Source organism: Aulonocara stuartgranti (genome assembly GCF_965226115.1).
Source record: "Aulonocara stuartgranti genome assembly, chromosome: 15".
Lineage (NCBI taxonomy): Eukaryota > Metazoa > Chordata > Actinopteri > Cichliformes > Cichlidae > Aulonocara > Aulonocara stuartgranti.
This window is the reverse complement of record NC_138951.1, coordinates 39,194,089-39,210,658: the sequence shown is the minus strand read 5'-3', so window position 1 is coordinate 39,210,658 and position 16,570 is coordinate 39,194,089. Positions and strand designations below refer to the sequence as shown.

General features: G+C 39.3%; 1 protein-coding gene and 1 long non-coding RNA gene across 3 annotated transcripts; both read right to left on the bottom strand.

Moving 5' to 3' along the window:
• Positions 1-1,639: 1,639 nt before the first annotated feature.
• LOC309689297 lies at positions 1,640-9,956 on the bottom strand. 2 transcript variants are annotated; one of them, XR_014271323.1, is made up of 6 exons: positions 9,523-9,956; positions 9,371-9,410; positions 9,202-9,262; positions 8,986-9,099; positions 7,589-7,715; positions 1,640-4,448 (listed from the first exon to the last, which is right to left on the bottom strand). It is a non-coding gene; the product is annotated as an uncharacterized lncRNA (long non-coding RNA). The 2 variants fall into 2 exon arrangements; XR_014271324.1 differs by lacking the exon at positions 1,640-4,448 and adding an exon at positions 7,241-7,526.
• Positions 9,957-10,299: 343 nt separating this feature from the next.
• LOC309689294 (uncharacterized protein) lies at positions 10,300-14,777 on the bottom strand. The gene is made up of 5 exons (XM_082505598.1): positions 14,610-14,777; positions 10,858-11,509; positions 10,686-10,746; positions 10,512-10,592; positions 10,300-10,428 (listed from the first exon to the last, which is right to left on the bottom strand). Exons 1-2 carry the CDS (start codon positions 14,683-14,685, stop codon positions 10,902-10,904), a joined length of 684 nt encoding a protein of 227 aa, XP_082361724.1. The 5' UTR covers positions 14,686-14,777; the 3' UTR covers positions 10,300-10,428; positions 10,512-10,592; positions 10,686-10,746; positions 10,858-10,901.
• Between the last annotated feature and the right edge of the window lie 1,793 nt (positions 14,778-16,570).

Below are 16,570 nucleotides of genomic sequence, written 5' to 3'. Positions count from 1 at the left end.
ATGCTCTAAGGAGTCGAACGCCTTGTAGAAATCTAAAAAAAGAATAAGACTATCATCCTGTACAAGTTCTGGGTAATCTATTATGTCTAAAATTAATCTTATGTTGTTTGAGATATGACGATTCTGCATGAAACCAGACTGACTCTCATCAATAACTTGATCTAATACAGGTTTCATTCTATTAGCCAGAATTTGTGCCAATATCTTATAATCATTATTCAGTAATGAGATTGGTCGCCAATTGTCTAAGAGCAAAGGATCCTTTCCTGGTTTTGGAATGAGGGTGATCAAACCTTGACCAACGATGACCAACAGCCTTCGGTGGAGGCACAGTCATCAGCCATGGTTGGAGATATTTCAATGGAGATGGAGCGACGTTCGCTTTGCTATGCCCGGAATCTTGACAGATACAAGGAACATGGCATGCCATGGTTGGTCGATGTACTGAAAAGGCTTCCAAAACAGATCGATCCTGAAACTCAGAAGAAAATTCTCGTTCTGGTGAGTTCAGTTGGCCTCCTGATGAACCGGGATTTCGTATCTTTTGAGAAAATCAAGGATCTGCTACTCGAGCTAAAGGTCAGTCAAGCGGACCTTCAGAAATGTAAGATTCTGTCTACATCTCCATGTCAGCGTACGTTTGGATTCACCCTGTACAAACTGTACTACGACATCCCATATCGTATGGTGATCCAGCCAGTGTATCCAAAGAAGAAGCCTCCAACACTGCAACTGGAGCTTGATCACGTGGAACTTCCCGTCCTGCTGGAGGATGAAGAGCCTCAGGTTGTGAGCACAAGCGCAGTGTTCATCCCTGCCAATGTCAGCAGGCGTTGGTCAGACATAGAGATAGGCTTTGTGAACACGGACCCTTCAGTCAGGGTAAAGAATGCATATGCACAGTATGTGCGGGATTGCAAGGCTGCAGGCTTGTCTGCCCGGTCTTACCAGGCATTTGTCAAGAAAAGACTGCACTCGGTGTCAAAGTTGGACAAATAAAGAATTGGTGTTACAGAATTCACCAATCCAGTGCTTTTTCAAGTTATGATGTGATGAAAAACTTATTGTCTTTTTTTTTTTAACTAAGTTTTGATTTTTTTCCCATGTTACACGAGTGTGATGCCATGTTACGGTTGTAAACATGTTTCCAAAATTGTTAATTTTACCTTGTTTGCTTTGAAAACTTAATTCTTGTAATCAAACAAGAAATGTTCGCTTTGTAAATATATCTGATAATTCTGTTTTTGACATCATGTTCTGTTAAAAAAATCATTGTTGAGATGAAAATAATATATGTTATTTTTGTAAACATTTGTGAGAGAAAACGAAAAAAAAAAAAGTTAAATTTTCCAAAATCCTACCCCCCCCCCCCCAAAAAAAAACAACAAAAAAAAAAAAAAACATACCCTCACATGGACTCTGCCTTGACGTGGCGTGAGGGCTTATGTGTCCCTGGGGAACACAACCAAAGAGTCCGGAAGGGCTAGGGAAAACAAGGGGTTAGGGTAAATCAAATTTGGGAGCACGGACCCCGAAGGTCAGGGTTAGGGGTTAGGTTAGGGTTATGGGGAAAAAGCCAGGAGAGGATGGGACAAAAGTGGAATAACTGAAAAAGTAAGAGGTGTAGAGAGACAGCAGAACCAGGCCTTTGGAGCACTGCATCATCTCCTGGTCCACACATGCCTTCAGGATGCACTGTACAAGGGGAGAGCAACGAGTCGTCTGTTGCCACAAACAGTCCAATCGCCTTCTGCGTCTGTCATTGTCTTTCGTTTGTTTTTTAAATACACAGCAAGTGTCACTCTCTCTCTCTCTGTCTGTCACAAACACAGACACACACACAGACAGACAGACACTGTGAGGTCTGCAGTGCAAAATTTGAATTTTAGTGCTTGGTGATTTCTCTCTCTCTCTCTGTCTGTCTCTCTGTCACACACACACACACACACACACACACTTAACTTATTTCTGCACAAACTCGCCTCACCTGGGAGACATGAAAAATATTATCCATCTTCACCTTAATAGGCAGAACCAGCTGAATGGTAACAGGATTTAACTTTGCTTCCGCTGGGAAAGGACCAATAAATCGAGAATATAAACCCTTCATGCTCCTTTCAAGCTCCCCTACCCTGATACTATGTACATTTAAGATAAAGCTTTTTTTGTTTTCAGTATATGTAAAAGTATGGCTTTGTTATTCTATGTAATAATTTCTGAAAAACCTTTAGGTATTTATTTTATAAAGTCCATTTTTTATAATTTCAAGTAACATACTAACAGCTTCACTGTTCACCTTTCGCTCTTATAATCTAGCCAACCTTTATGTACTTGAGTAAGAAAACGGTATCTCACTGTACGGTAACTGATCAGCCAGTATGGTTTTAGGAAATTTTGAATTAGGCAGAATGACATTTTCATTATTGTTTTTATTTTTTATTTATTTATTTATGTATTCATCTTTGCTTTACCACCCTTCTGAAATCTCAGCTGAAAACCATATTCTCCATGGTAATCTGTTGTTACTGGGACAGTGGAGGCTTGGGATGTAATGCCATCTTTGTACAAACTGTCATTTGGTATCTCTCCCTTAATTGCTGGTCATTGATGAGCAACACATCGATGCAGCTATCTGTCCTCCATATGTACAATTATAGAAACATACAGACACACAGACACCTTTTAAGCCCTTGTCCTCTGATCAGGTGTCCATGTAGCATTTACCTGGACCACTGTCACCAAACCATCTGTTTCATAATACATATAATGTTTAATCTGCACTGGTCACTCCACGTTATTGTCATTGATATTTATATTTAAAAGTGCAATACTGTAATTTTCTGCTGCTCATTCCTGTGCAATATCCCATCTGCCCTCCCGTCATATTTCTTTTCAAGATTTTCTTATTTAATCACTAGTGTACATATATTTATATTTATAGATAAATATATATTTAGTCATCTTTTCTCTTTTACCATGTCTCTCTAATATTTTGCTCCTTACTGTTTTTATTTTTTCTTATTATTTTATTTTCTTATATTTTCTCCTACTGTATCATGCTGCTGAGTGACTGCTGCTCGTCAAACACATTTCATTGCAATGTTGACCCTGTGCTAACTTGCATATGACAAATAAAACTGAAAACTGAAAACATGTAAGCTAATGGTCCCAACGTGCTTAAAATACATTTTTTAATTATCTGTGTAATTTCTGTTCATATTTAAATTAAGAGGGGGTGGCAGTAAAAACTCTGTAACAGAAATGTCATCAAGTACACTTTCAAACGATTGCGCTGTACGGACTCGCGTACTTGACTACTGAGAAATGACTTTCACGTCAGACTTAGCGGCTCTTATTTATCCAAAGTGCGACACCTGAGCGCAGACCCGGGCTGTTAAACAAATATGAGCAAATGCAGATGTCAGACAGACTGTCTAAAGAATTTTAAAAAGTCAGACAACCTTCAGGGCAATAACTAGAAGAATAAAGTTTGCAATAAAAGTTTGAACAATATTTTGCTATGTGCTATTTGCTATGCTCATCTAACCTGTGCTGCAGGTCAACCAGTTCTATCTTATCAGATTCACTGAGGGTGTCTATTGGTTTGGAAGTAAGGCATATGATCTTTTGTATCACTTGCGTCTCATCAGATCTTCTTTTTTTTGCTAAATCACTGCTATATTTTCTAAAGAATTTTCCAATTTCATATTTCAAAAGTTCCCAGTTACTACAAAATGTATTATTTGTGAGAGCTTTACTCCAATAAAGTTTAATGAATCTCTGAACTTCACAAATCACTTCTTTATGCTCAAGAATGGTACTATTTAACTTCCAGTAAGAGGTTTTAGTGATTAGGGAGGATGACAACGGGATCGATAAGCTAACCATTTTGTGGTCTGAGAGTGGTGTAGGATAAATATCCGTTTTAACTTTTTCTAAATCTTTTGAGATAAGCCAAAAATCGATACGTGAGTGTCTGGTTTGAGTCTTATTACACCATGTATAAGCTATCTGAGACGAATGAGAATCCCTCCAAGAATCGACTAAGTTGAATCTTTGTGCAAACAGTCTTATGAATGAGTTAGAGTCTAAACTTCTAGAAGGCCATCTGTCCAAATAGCTGTTAAACACTGTATTAAAGTCTCCACCAAAAATAATAAAAGAATTGGGATATTTCGATAACCAGCGCAGTAGGCGCTCCTCCAACCTATCAAAATATAGTTTATTCTCCCTCTGACAGTTAAAACCATACACATTGACTAAAATATAGATAGAGTGTGCAGCCTCAACTATTAGAAAAATGTAATGACCATCTTTATCTATGTCAGAATTCAAGATTTTACCATTAAATCTTCCTTTAAGTATGCAGACACCAGCAGCATGCTCTGTACCATGGGACATCCACAGATCATCTCCCCATTGCGATCTCCAAAATGTTTTTTCTTGTTCTGTTGAGTGAGACTCTTGTATAAAACAGAAATCTGAATTGAACTGCTTGCAAAACAAAAAAATAGCCTTACGTTTAACATTGTTTCTTAAACCTCTTGCATTTAAAGAAATAACAGACAGAGACATAATGATAGTAACAAAAATTAAAAGTGACAAATAAGAAAAAGCTTAGACCAAGTAAATGAAGAACAGTTGAATTGGGAACCTGGTCACTTAAGAGAGTCCTATATAAGATGAGAACTGCAACCCCTGAGTAAGGAAATTGTGAACTTGAATAATAATAGGAATACAATAGCCTAAAACAATAAAACCAATGTGGTAAAAATAAATAAATAAATAAATAAAATAAATAAATAAACGCTTCACATATGAGCATTGAAAGGGAGCTTAATAGAAATTTTCTTGCTCCATTTAAATAACTAATTATTCAAAAAAAGAATAAAAATAAAAAAAAATAAAAAGAAGCTTATCCAGCTTGCTCATAACATTTTCAGTAAAAATATTGCAGCCAAACTGAAGACCAATAAACTTATAACAAATAAACTGCATCAGTTTAACTCTGATCGTTTTATGAGTCCAACAACAAAAACAAACAAACAAAAAAAGAACGGCAGTGAAACCAAGTTAATCTTAAGATACTTCAGTTTTCACCTCAAAATACCTTGGATCAAATTATAGGGCTGGAAAAATCTCTTTTCCCTCCACGAACGCACGACCTCCTACGAAGAACGCCAGCTTGTTTTCTTTGCGCGCAGCTTCCACAGACGGCCAGAGTCTGTTTCTTCGGGCGCGGTCGTCAGGGGACAGATCCTCAGCCAGCTTTAGGTTGTTACGTTTCAGGTAGGTGGACTTCTTAGCAGCGCGCCAGACAGCATCGCGGTAGATCCTGGATGTAAACTGAATGATGATTCCCCTGGGTTGGTTGTTGTTGGACCTCTTGGGACCGATGCGGTGGACGGTGTCGACGACGTCGGGGAATTTATCTTGCATCTCCGGTATGACTGATCTACAGACTTTGATTACCTCCTGCCGCACGTCCTGCTTGTCCCTCTCGGTCAGACCGTAGAGCTTCAGATTCCAACGCCGTGAATAGCTCTCCAGGTGAGAGATGCGCTTTTCCTGTGCTTCAGCGATTGCTTTATATTTTTCGAGCTGTGCCTCAACACTGACAACTCTGCTCTTCATATCGTTTAACTCAGCACAGACAGCATCAAACGACTCCTTAACAGCTGTGATATGTTCAGTGTTCTCTTGGACAGCTTTTTTCATCTCGGAGATGGCTATGGAGTTGTCACTCACCATTTTTTCCAGTGTCTGAACTCGAGTTAATCAACATGGTAAGTGATGAGAGCTGGGAGAGAACCGTAGATGTCTCCGTATCCGCAACTTTTCTTAGCTTACCAGCGGGAGAGGCACATGGAGTGATAGGGAGAGGGGGAAACTCTTCTTCCATCCGTGAATACTGAAGCGGTTCGGAAACTGCCTCCAAATAGTCGTGCATGGAGTCGATGAGAGTATTTTTAGTGTCGGCGGGCATCTCAGTAGCGAGAGAAGACTGAGCAGCTTGGCTAACATTAGCAAGCTTGCTAACGGAGCCACTGTTAGCATGCAACTTCTTAGATTCGGTCTTTCTCTTCTCGGGTTTGCTCATTTTGGTTCACAAATAGATACCAAAATGAGACGTAAAAGATGACTATTGCGTAGGCGTAAATAAAGTCTCTGTTCACTGTGTGTAATATATATTTAAAAAAAGGCCAGGTTCGCAGAGCTCAGCGATACGTGACTGCTCAGAGCGCCATCTTGGGCTCCCCCCCCCCTCGAAGAGTCACGATTGCGTTGACTATCAAAAGTCGACACGTCGTTTGAAGCTTTGTAAGATCCCAAAAGACGCAGGAATAAGTAGCAGGATTTAAGAGTGTAATAACGGACTGAAACAGAAGATGGCAGCACTGCATGTACAAGGATGCCAGCTGCCGTTAAACCCCGAAGAAGAAGAAGTAGCTGTGTCCCAGAATTCATAGCGCAGCCCAGCTCAGTTTCCAACAATGGCGGCAGCTAGTTAGTTTTAGTATTACTCTTATTATTCTTTATGGGTCACAAAATAAACGTTTCACATATTTTCAGGCGAGACTGTAACTGTGTAAACCTCAAATATCTGCTCAGTTTATCAAGACACCACATATTTTCAAAAGCGCTCCGACGTTTTCAGAGACGTCTGTTACCCACTAGCTCGATAGCGAGCCGGGGGCTAGGCTCACTAGAGCTGTGAGAACACCGGACTCCTGGCAAATCGTTTTCAAACCCACCGCAGTCTTTCGCTACTCAGGTTAAACATATATAGGTCACTTAGATAACTTAAAAATGTTATCGTTTGGCTTTTTTTTTAGTATTTTATTTGTTCCTGAGTAAATCGGTTTGGCTGAGATTAAAGTTATAGTTTCTGTAAGCAAAGCAAAACTGTTTATGTGAAAAACTGTAAAATATAATTTCAGTGTTCTGTAAAATATAATTTCAGTGTTCTTTTTACATTTCATAAGAGTAAAATCCTTGTAGGAGTAAATGTATCCAAGCTTCTGACAGATGTGACAGATGTTTAACTTATTGTTGTTTACTTGTAGTGTACAATAAATAATCAAAAACACAGGATTATTCTGCAATGCTTCATTACTCACTAATGTTACAAATGTTGAAAGGTAAAAGTGTTCAATAAAATCCTAAATATTGCAAAATGCTGTAAGAACTCTTCTTTCGCTGCTTTAGGACACATCCCATTATATTGACTACTGTACATACACTACTTAATATTTAAGATACAAAAAATACTGGTTTCTGTGCATGCATCTGCAGTGAAGGTGTGTGTTTTGCCATGCAGCTTTTACTTACTTAGCACTCTTCTTCATTTTGCCTACCATGAAGTTAAGCCAAAAAAACAAGAAAAGAAAAACGATTTTTCTGGTATCTGAAGTATAACAGTTCCCTGAACTACCTCTGATAGTGTCCTCATCATGATAATATTCCCTTTATTTATGATTAGTTATCTTTATCTTCAGAGGTCTGGGTGACAGTTTTAGTGTTTGCTTTAAAAAACAACAAAAACTTGAAATATATATATTCTATATACATATATAGAGATGCTCACTCCTGATTGGACACTGAGCTGCACCACCTTCTCCTTCACTCCTCCACCTTGCTGTCCTCTGTGCTCTCTCTCCTCCATCTCCAGGGAACAAATCAGAGTCTGAGCACCAAACCTGTGGACTGTTAATCTGCAGATAAGAAGGAAAACACACAGAATTCTCATGTTTGCCATTTTTCATACCGTATTATTATAGTATATTAGTTTACCAGTCCAACAGATTTATTTTCCCAAATGGATCATTACAGCTTTTGCCACACTGGTCCACTTGATTGTCAAAGTGTATTAGCTCTTTATTATTTCTTTCTTTTCTTTACCTTGAAATGATTACAATCAGAACGGACAGGACTGGGGATGGGAAAGAGAAAGATGAAGAAAAGAGAAGTTGGGAAGATGCTCAACAGAAGGAGATGGAAAGCAAAAAGATAGGAGAAGAGAGACACAGAGAGAGAAGACACTAAAAATCAGTTTGATCACCTGCTGGAAAAATAAAAACAAGCAAAAAGAGAAAAACACAGTAGCGAAACCACAGCAAAAACCAACATAAGCACAAGTTATAGTAAATAATAAATATTTCCACATCCCGGAAGGGCCTGATCGAGCCACAGGGGCCATAAACTGACAGTTTATTTATAACTAGAAATAATAAAGCAGTTGACGTGTTTCAGGCTGTGACTTTTAGTATCTGTTGGTACTTCATCACTTTGAATAAGTGTAAGTCAACACCAGGCCGCACTTTCAGTCTTTCCATTAAACAAATGACCAACAATCCATTGTTTTCACCATTAAAAAATAAAATATGCTTCTTGACTCCTTGATGCAGGTGCCCACCTACGACCTGGTTTATTAATACTAAGCTAAAGAGGAAAGCAACTCACTGTAGTTCTCACAGCTCAGGACAAGCAGACACCTGATGTTGAGTGACTGAATGGAACTAAAACAAGAATTCATAATTATGTTTGTCTGCCATGAACACGTGATGATAAAACTCTGCATATGCAGTCAGGAGACTGATGACCTGTGAAATGAGCTGTTAGAAATGTGCAGATATGTGTAAACATTGATCAGCATTTAACATCCAGGATGGAGCAAAACTTCTGACCTGCATGTATGAGAACCTTTAATCACATCATCTTTGTAGTGAAATAGCTGATGACTCATTAAACGTTTCCATGTAATTTATCCACAGTGAAAAATATTCACTTTGCTGGATCTGAAAATCACGTGTTCATTTCATTAGACACTAGCAATACCATTAAACTGGACCTTATCATTATCATATAGCACTAAATGTGAAACTGTGTCATATAACAATCTATATATGTAATATGTGTTTGCCTGAATCTTCCAGCACAAACAGAAAGACGAGCTGTTGTCTGAGTATCAACACAAGTACACACCAGAAATCGTTCAGTAAAGACAAATTTAATAAATGAAAGCTGGTGAGAGGGCCTTTGATGTTTCTCTTTGGATCATCCTGTTGTTTGTCTCCCAGTGTCGTTACTGCTCCTCTCCTTTCAAAGACAAACACCAAATAACACCAAATGAGAGTGAATCACTTCAGAAACACTCCTGGTTATTGTGAGCAAACGTCATAACATGATGAATGTATTTACCATTTTACTGAGGGAAAATCTTCTGTGTGGAGTTTCTTCTCATCTTGGCTCTTTTTCCTGACTTTTAGAAACAAGAGGCAGAAAAGAAAGAATAAAAGTTAAAACCTCAACAAGTTTTTTAATGTTTGGGATATTTTACAAACAACCTTAAACACTATTTACTACTTACCACTTTGTTCATTCTTGCTGACGTTCACTCTCCTCATCTTCTCTCTAAAGGACAAATGACAGAAAAGAGGGAATCATTTTAGTAACTTTATCAACCAGGTGAGCAGAATTTTAGATATTTATCAATATTCTGATTAAAAGCAGAGTGAATACTTATCTTTTTACGAGAAAGGGTTCAATCCGTCCTGTCTTAGGTCTTAATGTCACCTTGGCTCCTCTGTTTTCTCTGAAAAACAAAAGACAAATGGGAAGAAAAAAATTAGTAAATGATTTCAGCAACTAGAGGAAGTGTTCACTGAGGAGGAGCTGTCATAATAATATAAAATCAATATATACTTATCTTTTTTTTAATGACAGTTTACAGAGCACGCTGGCTTCGCTCCTCCCTCCGCTCCTCTCTGAAAGTTAACTGGATAAAGGATAATAACAATTAATAACATCATCAAAACAGACAAACCTGAAAGAATTGCTGATCAGAGCTGTGACAGAGTCACAGATTAGTTGGATGTATACTTATCTTTCACAATGAGAGCGTTTGCATAGACGTCTCTTCAGGTCTTTTTATTGTTTTCTTTCTGGAGAGGAAAGTGATGAGACTGATGAGGAAATACCAAATCCAAAGACTGACAAAGGGAACTGAAAAAGTCTAACCAAAACCTATACTGGGGGAAAACTGTAGGAAACAGAACTACTGAGGCAAGGAAACACGAGGGGACGGAGACTAACACTCTGACAAGGGACAAAGGGAGACTGACACAATATTTACACACAGGAGGCTGATTATGGGAACTAAGGACACATAGAAACACAGCTGAACCGAATAAGAAATGAACAACAAGTCGAAACAAACTCTAATGACAGTTCAACCAGTTTCTAAACACAACAAATAACTTTCAGGATGTTTCAACAATGTGTAAAAGGAGTTCTTATCTTTTTTTGTGAGAGGGCCTTCAATGTTTCTCTTTGGATCATCCTTCCATCCATTTCTTCTGCTTAACCATTGGAGCCATCCCAGCTGTTATGGGGCCAGAGGCGGGGGTATAACCTGGACAGGTCAGTCTAACACAGAGAAACAGACAACCATTCACACTCACATTCAACCTAACTGCATCTCTCTGGACTGTGGGATGAAGCTGGAGTACCTGGAGGGAACCACAAAGGCGCCAGGACTGTCTTGCTCTCAGATGACGCCCGTTCACGCTGCTCTGAAGACCCTCAGTTGTCTTTGGATCAAATAACACCAAATGAGAGTGAATCACTTCAGAAACACTCCTGGTTATTGTGAGCAAACGTCATAACAAGATGAATATATTCACCATTTTACTGAGGGAAAATCTTCTGTGTGGTGTTTCTTTGCAGCGTGACTCTTTTGCCTGACTTTTAGAAACAAGAGGCAGAAAAGAAAGAATAAAAGTTAAAACCTCGACGATTTTCAAATATTTTAGGACATTCTTTTAGAAACAACCTTAAGCACTATTTACTACTTACCACTTTGTTCAGGCTTGCTGACGTTCGACATGCTTCACTGTATATTATAATCTCAAGCGCTTCCTTGCTTGAGTCGGGCTCCGGATGCTGCTCTCTTCCTCCGCCTTCCTCTTAGCACGCTTTGCCGACATATTTAGAAAACGGCAGAGCACCGAAGTGAGAACTCTGCCGTCCGCGCTGTAGTCTGTTACTCTCCAGCGGTTCTTCATCTCAGTGTCCTCTGTTCGGTAAACAGTGGAGATGACTCTGGTGACGGGGAGGCCGTCGACAGTCAGGGTGCGGACACAGTTCCTCCGATCTGCCTTCAGCACAGCAAGATCTGCTTTCTCTGGAAGAACTGGAGTCAGGAAGCGTGGATGAGAGCTGGAGCCCGCAGGCGGCAGCATCATGCCAGCTGGTGAGTCCGTAGGAGGAGAAGGAGTGGTGTTCTCTCTCTGGCTCTGCCTCACATTGACAAATGGTGTCGTCACCAGGTCCCGGTGGAACCATCCTTTAAAAGGTATGCAAGGAAAGTCCTTGGACCCAGTCACCAGGTTATGGTAAAGAGTGAGGACCAGGTGAGACATGGAGTTCAGATGCCTCCTGCTCAGTTCACGGTTCCTCAAGTTAGTGACGACCATCTGAGGTGCAGTGACTGGACTCACCAGATCAGCTACGAGAAAGCAAAGCGTGCGTCTACGTTAATCATGTGATCACACAAATTAAAGCCTGGATTTAAATTGTCCAGACATGGCTTTACATCATCATAAGCTCTTCCACACACAAACAGTAAGAAGCGCCCAGCAGAACTCATTGTTTATGAAAGCCTTCACATTTTTCACCTGGTAAAAGTTTTCATGTGTGTAAGGCAATGGCGTGTCCAGCGGGGTGGCCTGGGGGGGCACAGGCCACCCCCCCAACCAGACTGGCCACCCCAGGTGCCACCCCAAAGGCAAAACAATAAAATTCAATCAAATATCAAATGTCCGATTATGTTTTCACGGTGACGCTCAGATATCCGAGTGTAAGTGAATGCAGCATCGGCTTCTGCGCTATGTGCATCACGTTAGCAAAGGTAGGAGAGCCAAGCACGAAAGATGGCACTGCAGGAAACAATTTTTCGGTGAAAGAAAATGAGGACAGAATAAATGTCCCGGTAAGTAATATTAAGTTTGTTGAGTTTAGTAAACTTCGGCGAAATTAGAATACCAAGGAAAAAATAACACTTAAAGAATTATTGCAGCCGTGGAATATTTCAGACAGTATGCTACTGAGGGCAGCTAACATAAGAGTTATGAGTTATAAGATGTAATCTAAGTCGTAACATTGCTGTATGGAGCTGCAAATTTGGTTGCAGGTTAACATAGCTGGACTGGCCATCGGGCTTATTTGACTTATTTTTTATTTTTTTTGTAACGGCATGAACAATGAGAGGTGGTGGATTGGCCAGATGCAGGTCGATGTGTAGAAATAACTCCGTTGTTTGGTGGTGGCTATGGCGGGGCTTCCACAGAGGCAGCAGGTGGATGAGGGAAGGGGAGGCAGGAGGAGAGCCCCGAGGCAGCCGCCAGTCCGAGTGTCAGGTGAACTGAACTTCAGGTAAGAAGTCATGACCTGCAGTCTATCTGGGTCAGATATAAACTAAGTTTAGGTGGAGTTTATTTTCGTTGTGCTGACTTTTTACTGTCAGTTGCAATAACTCATACTGCGTTCTAGCCAGCTTGGAGTTTTTATACAGCTGTTCGGTTGCTATGATGTTACTGATAGTGAACTTTATTTTATTCATAAGGTTAGTTAGTAGAGTTGCCAACGGCTCCTTAAAAAAATGGAATGGTCCCTCAATCAGAGAAAATATTACACGTTTCGTATTGAGCTGAGAAGAGACGCAGTTTGTCCCGAACTTCAGCTAGAATGGAAAAAGACACAAAGCTGGATTTATTCTGTCTTTATGCTGCACAGCTGCCTCTTCTCTCATCCTGCCTCTCCTGTTGCTACTTCAATCATGAAACTGATCGATGATCAGCTGATCGGTTTTTCTCTCTTGTTTGTTTATCGCCCACTTTGCGCCAGAAAGACGAAACCAGCAGATGTTGCGCTAAACAACAGCAGCACGTTTAAGCTTGATCGGCTGTTGTTAGAATTTATTTAATATTAATTTCTAGTATCAGCTGATGTTTGCTGGAGCCACAGCTGTAAAGCTGCTGGTCATGATGTCGGTTTGGATATCTGGTGAGAGGGAAACGTGAAGACCACCCACCAGGATCCTTTTTTATGTAGCTGACAGCTGGTAACTGTGCAGGGGCGGGTCTAGCAAAGTTTTGCCAGGGGGCCAGGTAGGGCATTAACAGGGAAAGGGGGCACAAAGAAATACTTTTCTTTCTTATTCTCATTTAAAATATCTAGCTTTTATTAAATAATTATCTAAATCTTACAACCAAAGTTTTTATCTGACATAAAATGTATAGAAATCATACATATACCAAAAAGACTGTACATCACTGTCACAACAGGGTTTGTTTTCATTCAAAGGCTTTATGGCTTTAATACCTGGTGGGTCGGTCTGTAGTCAAAATGCCCGATTTTCTGTCCCAGTCCAGCCCTGCAGGTTATACTGGCAGTGTCACCATGCCAGCTGAATGTATTTCATCATCAGCCAGTGTTGTTCTTTATCAATATTACCAAAGTTTACCATAAGGCAGCATAGAAAGTATTTACTTGCTTTCAGGTTTTATTCAAATATTAGTCTTTTCAGTTGTTTCTCCACTTTTTTCCTGTTTCAAAATCAAACACCAGTTTGTGAGAAGATTATCTTCTTTTTTTAACAGGCAGAGAAAGTTTTACATTGGAACTGGCTAATTTGTCAATTGTTTGCTACAAATGTTCGTATTTTAATATTCAAAAATGTTTTTGCCCAAAACATATGTGCAGTATATGTCAGTAAAAATACTATGCAAATATTGCTGTCCTTGAATGCTGAGTAAACACTGACAAAGCACTGATTGTATCTCTTGTACTTTATCAACGCAGTATCTAAAAACTTTGCACCGTAGTGGTTAAAATCTCATTCTAATAAGAGTTAAAAGTGCATTTGGTTATTAGGTTTATAGGATTATTGAATTATGGTTAAGGGTTGGTAGAATTTTTTTTTTAAAACATTATCTGCCAATTACATCTGCCACCCTTCTCCAAATCTGTGCCCCTACCTGGCCCCCCCAACAAAAATTTTCTAGACACGCCACTGGTGTAAGGCTGCGTGGATTTTCACTGAGGTTTTAATACGCATTCACATTAAGGAGTAATATCTTCATATTAGTTGAGCATCGATATTTTGAGGATAAAGCAGCTACATTTAGGTGAGAAACCTCCCACCTCCTTATTGCAGGCACACACTGTTTCAATCTCAAACTCATCCTGCGACTCTGTGAACTTTTAAAACTCCAGCTTCTCCAGCTTTACACATTCACAATCTATGAAACGTTCACGTATAACTCAGCGCCAGCAGCCCAAACATGTCAACTCAAACCCTCTACATGCAAAAACGGCCGCGCGCTGACGTCAGCGTCCTCCAACGCCTTAAGTCGTTAGCAATTAAAAAAAAACATGGCGCCATCTTTATAGTGTACTGGCACATGTTAAAATTGATGTTACTCAGGTATGAAACATCTCATCCTAAATGTTAACACTCATGAAGTCCTACTTCCAAACAATAAAAGACAAAAATCTAAGTTGTATTTGTTTGCTAGCACTCTGACATATTAGCCTGCTGTACTCACCATAGCGTTGATCTAACACCTCCTCAATGAAAAGGGAGAGCAGGTGCGTCTCGCGACTGAAGTCTGAAGAAGTCATTTTGCAAATCCTTCTTGAAGATTTTCAAACGTTAGCTGTAGCTTGAAAAATCCGAGTTTTCACAGCACTAGTGGGAAAAAGCTCCTGTTTGCGCTCAAACGTGAAACCCGAATTCCACTTTTTCCTCCTGCTTTTATACCTGCACTCAAACACGTCATCATCACCATGACACCCAGGGTCACCGAAAATCAATTTTATTTATTTAAAATAAAGTTCGTCTAATTATCATAGATTTTAAAAAATATATATATTTCTCATTTTATTTTACTGCTTTATTCATCCTTTTTAAAAAATATATTGCCAAACTTTGTCGTTTTAATTCTTTAAAAAAATCATTAATTCACCAGTTTACAAAAATGAAGATCGATATCTGAAATTTAAATTAATAAATAAATAATTACAACTGATAATGGGTTTTTAGCATTAAAGAATAGTTTTTCAGTGCGCTTTAAATGTTATCAGAGCCGATGTTGTGCCAAAAAGTGATCGCAGTCCAAAAAGTGATTTACGGTATTGAAACGTTTGTTTGTGTCATGACATTTGTAAACAGTTGATGTTTAAGGTGCAGTTCATGTGGAAGCCAGAGGAGGGTGGTGTTGTGCGCATAATACAAAGTGATGGCGAAACCTAAAAGACGGTGTCATGTCTGCTCCCTGAAGCAATCTCATAACAGTTTCAATCTATTTCAAGCCAGTTAGCACATTTCTGTTATGAAGTGCAATCATTTTTTGGCAGTAAACTTAAATCCTTTTATTATGAATATCACATTCTCAGATTTTCAAGAGAGACCAGACCAATAGGGCAGCAGAAATCACAAAAATAAATAAATAAATAACAGTTTTATAAAGATTAAAACAGTAAAAAAAATGACTGGAATGATTATGATGTATAACACAGAATATGTACAATAACAGAGTTATAAACACACCTTGAACACACGTGATACTTTTATTTCATCTATAACCTCTGTGCAAATTTTGTTGACTGCAAAGTGTTTATGAATATGTTTTTAAAAGCTGGTTATCTGACTGTCAGTTAATAGCAATTAAAAAGAAAGCTGATTTTTATCATTTCTAAATGGAAAAAGTCCATTATGAATTTTTGTTATGAATTTCATTCATCAATCCACCTCCTCACTGCTCTTTCCCGGTGCAGCAGCCAGAGCTGGATCAAGCAGCCAGATGGCTTCTGGAGAAAGACTAACTGCAACAAAGGGTCTCTTGGAGGCTGCTCAGGCACAGCAGCTGAAAAATCAAAGATGAAATAAAAACTGGACCTGATCATGGTGCTGGATGAGACAAAAAGTCTAGATGATAAACCAGTGTATGAATTAGTAACACTGATTATGAGGATCATGTTTAGGTGGAAACTAGCGAGCTAACTTCCCGCTAACCTCTAACTCAGCTAAATAGAATAAACTCTGTTTTCATGGATGCCTGGATGTTAAACTTAATTGTTAAACCTGGTAAAGCAGCAACGCTGATCATTTTATTAAAGATGAAAGAAGTTGGACCGTTTTTAGCTCTCAGTGATCCCTCAGTGTTCGTTTGACTTTGGGACCTGAAATGTGGCAGCTTTTCACTTACACATTTTTGAACCACTCATTCATAGAAGTAGTTTCCAGTCAAAGATCTGGACAGATCCACCAAGTTCACAGTAGTTTTACAATTTTCTGCAGCGCAGAAAAAAAAACCCCTGAAAACATCGTCGTTTCCTATGCTCATCTCTCCCAAGTCATTAATAATTTGAGTCAACTCTTGTTTGCCATTGGCACCACAATCATTGTCCGTGTCCAGAATGTCCTCACACTCAAAGTGCATTGCTTTCTCCTCCTCTTCCTCCCCCACCAAGTCCTCCGTGATAGAGCCCAATTTTGGTGCACTCC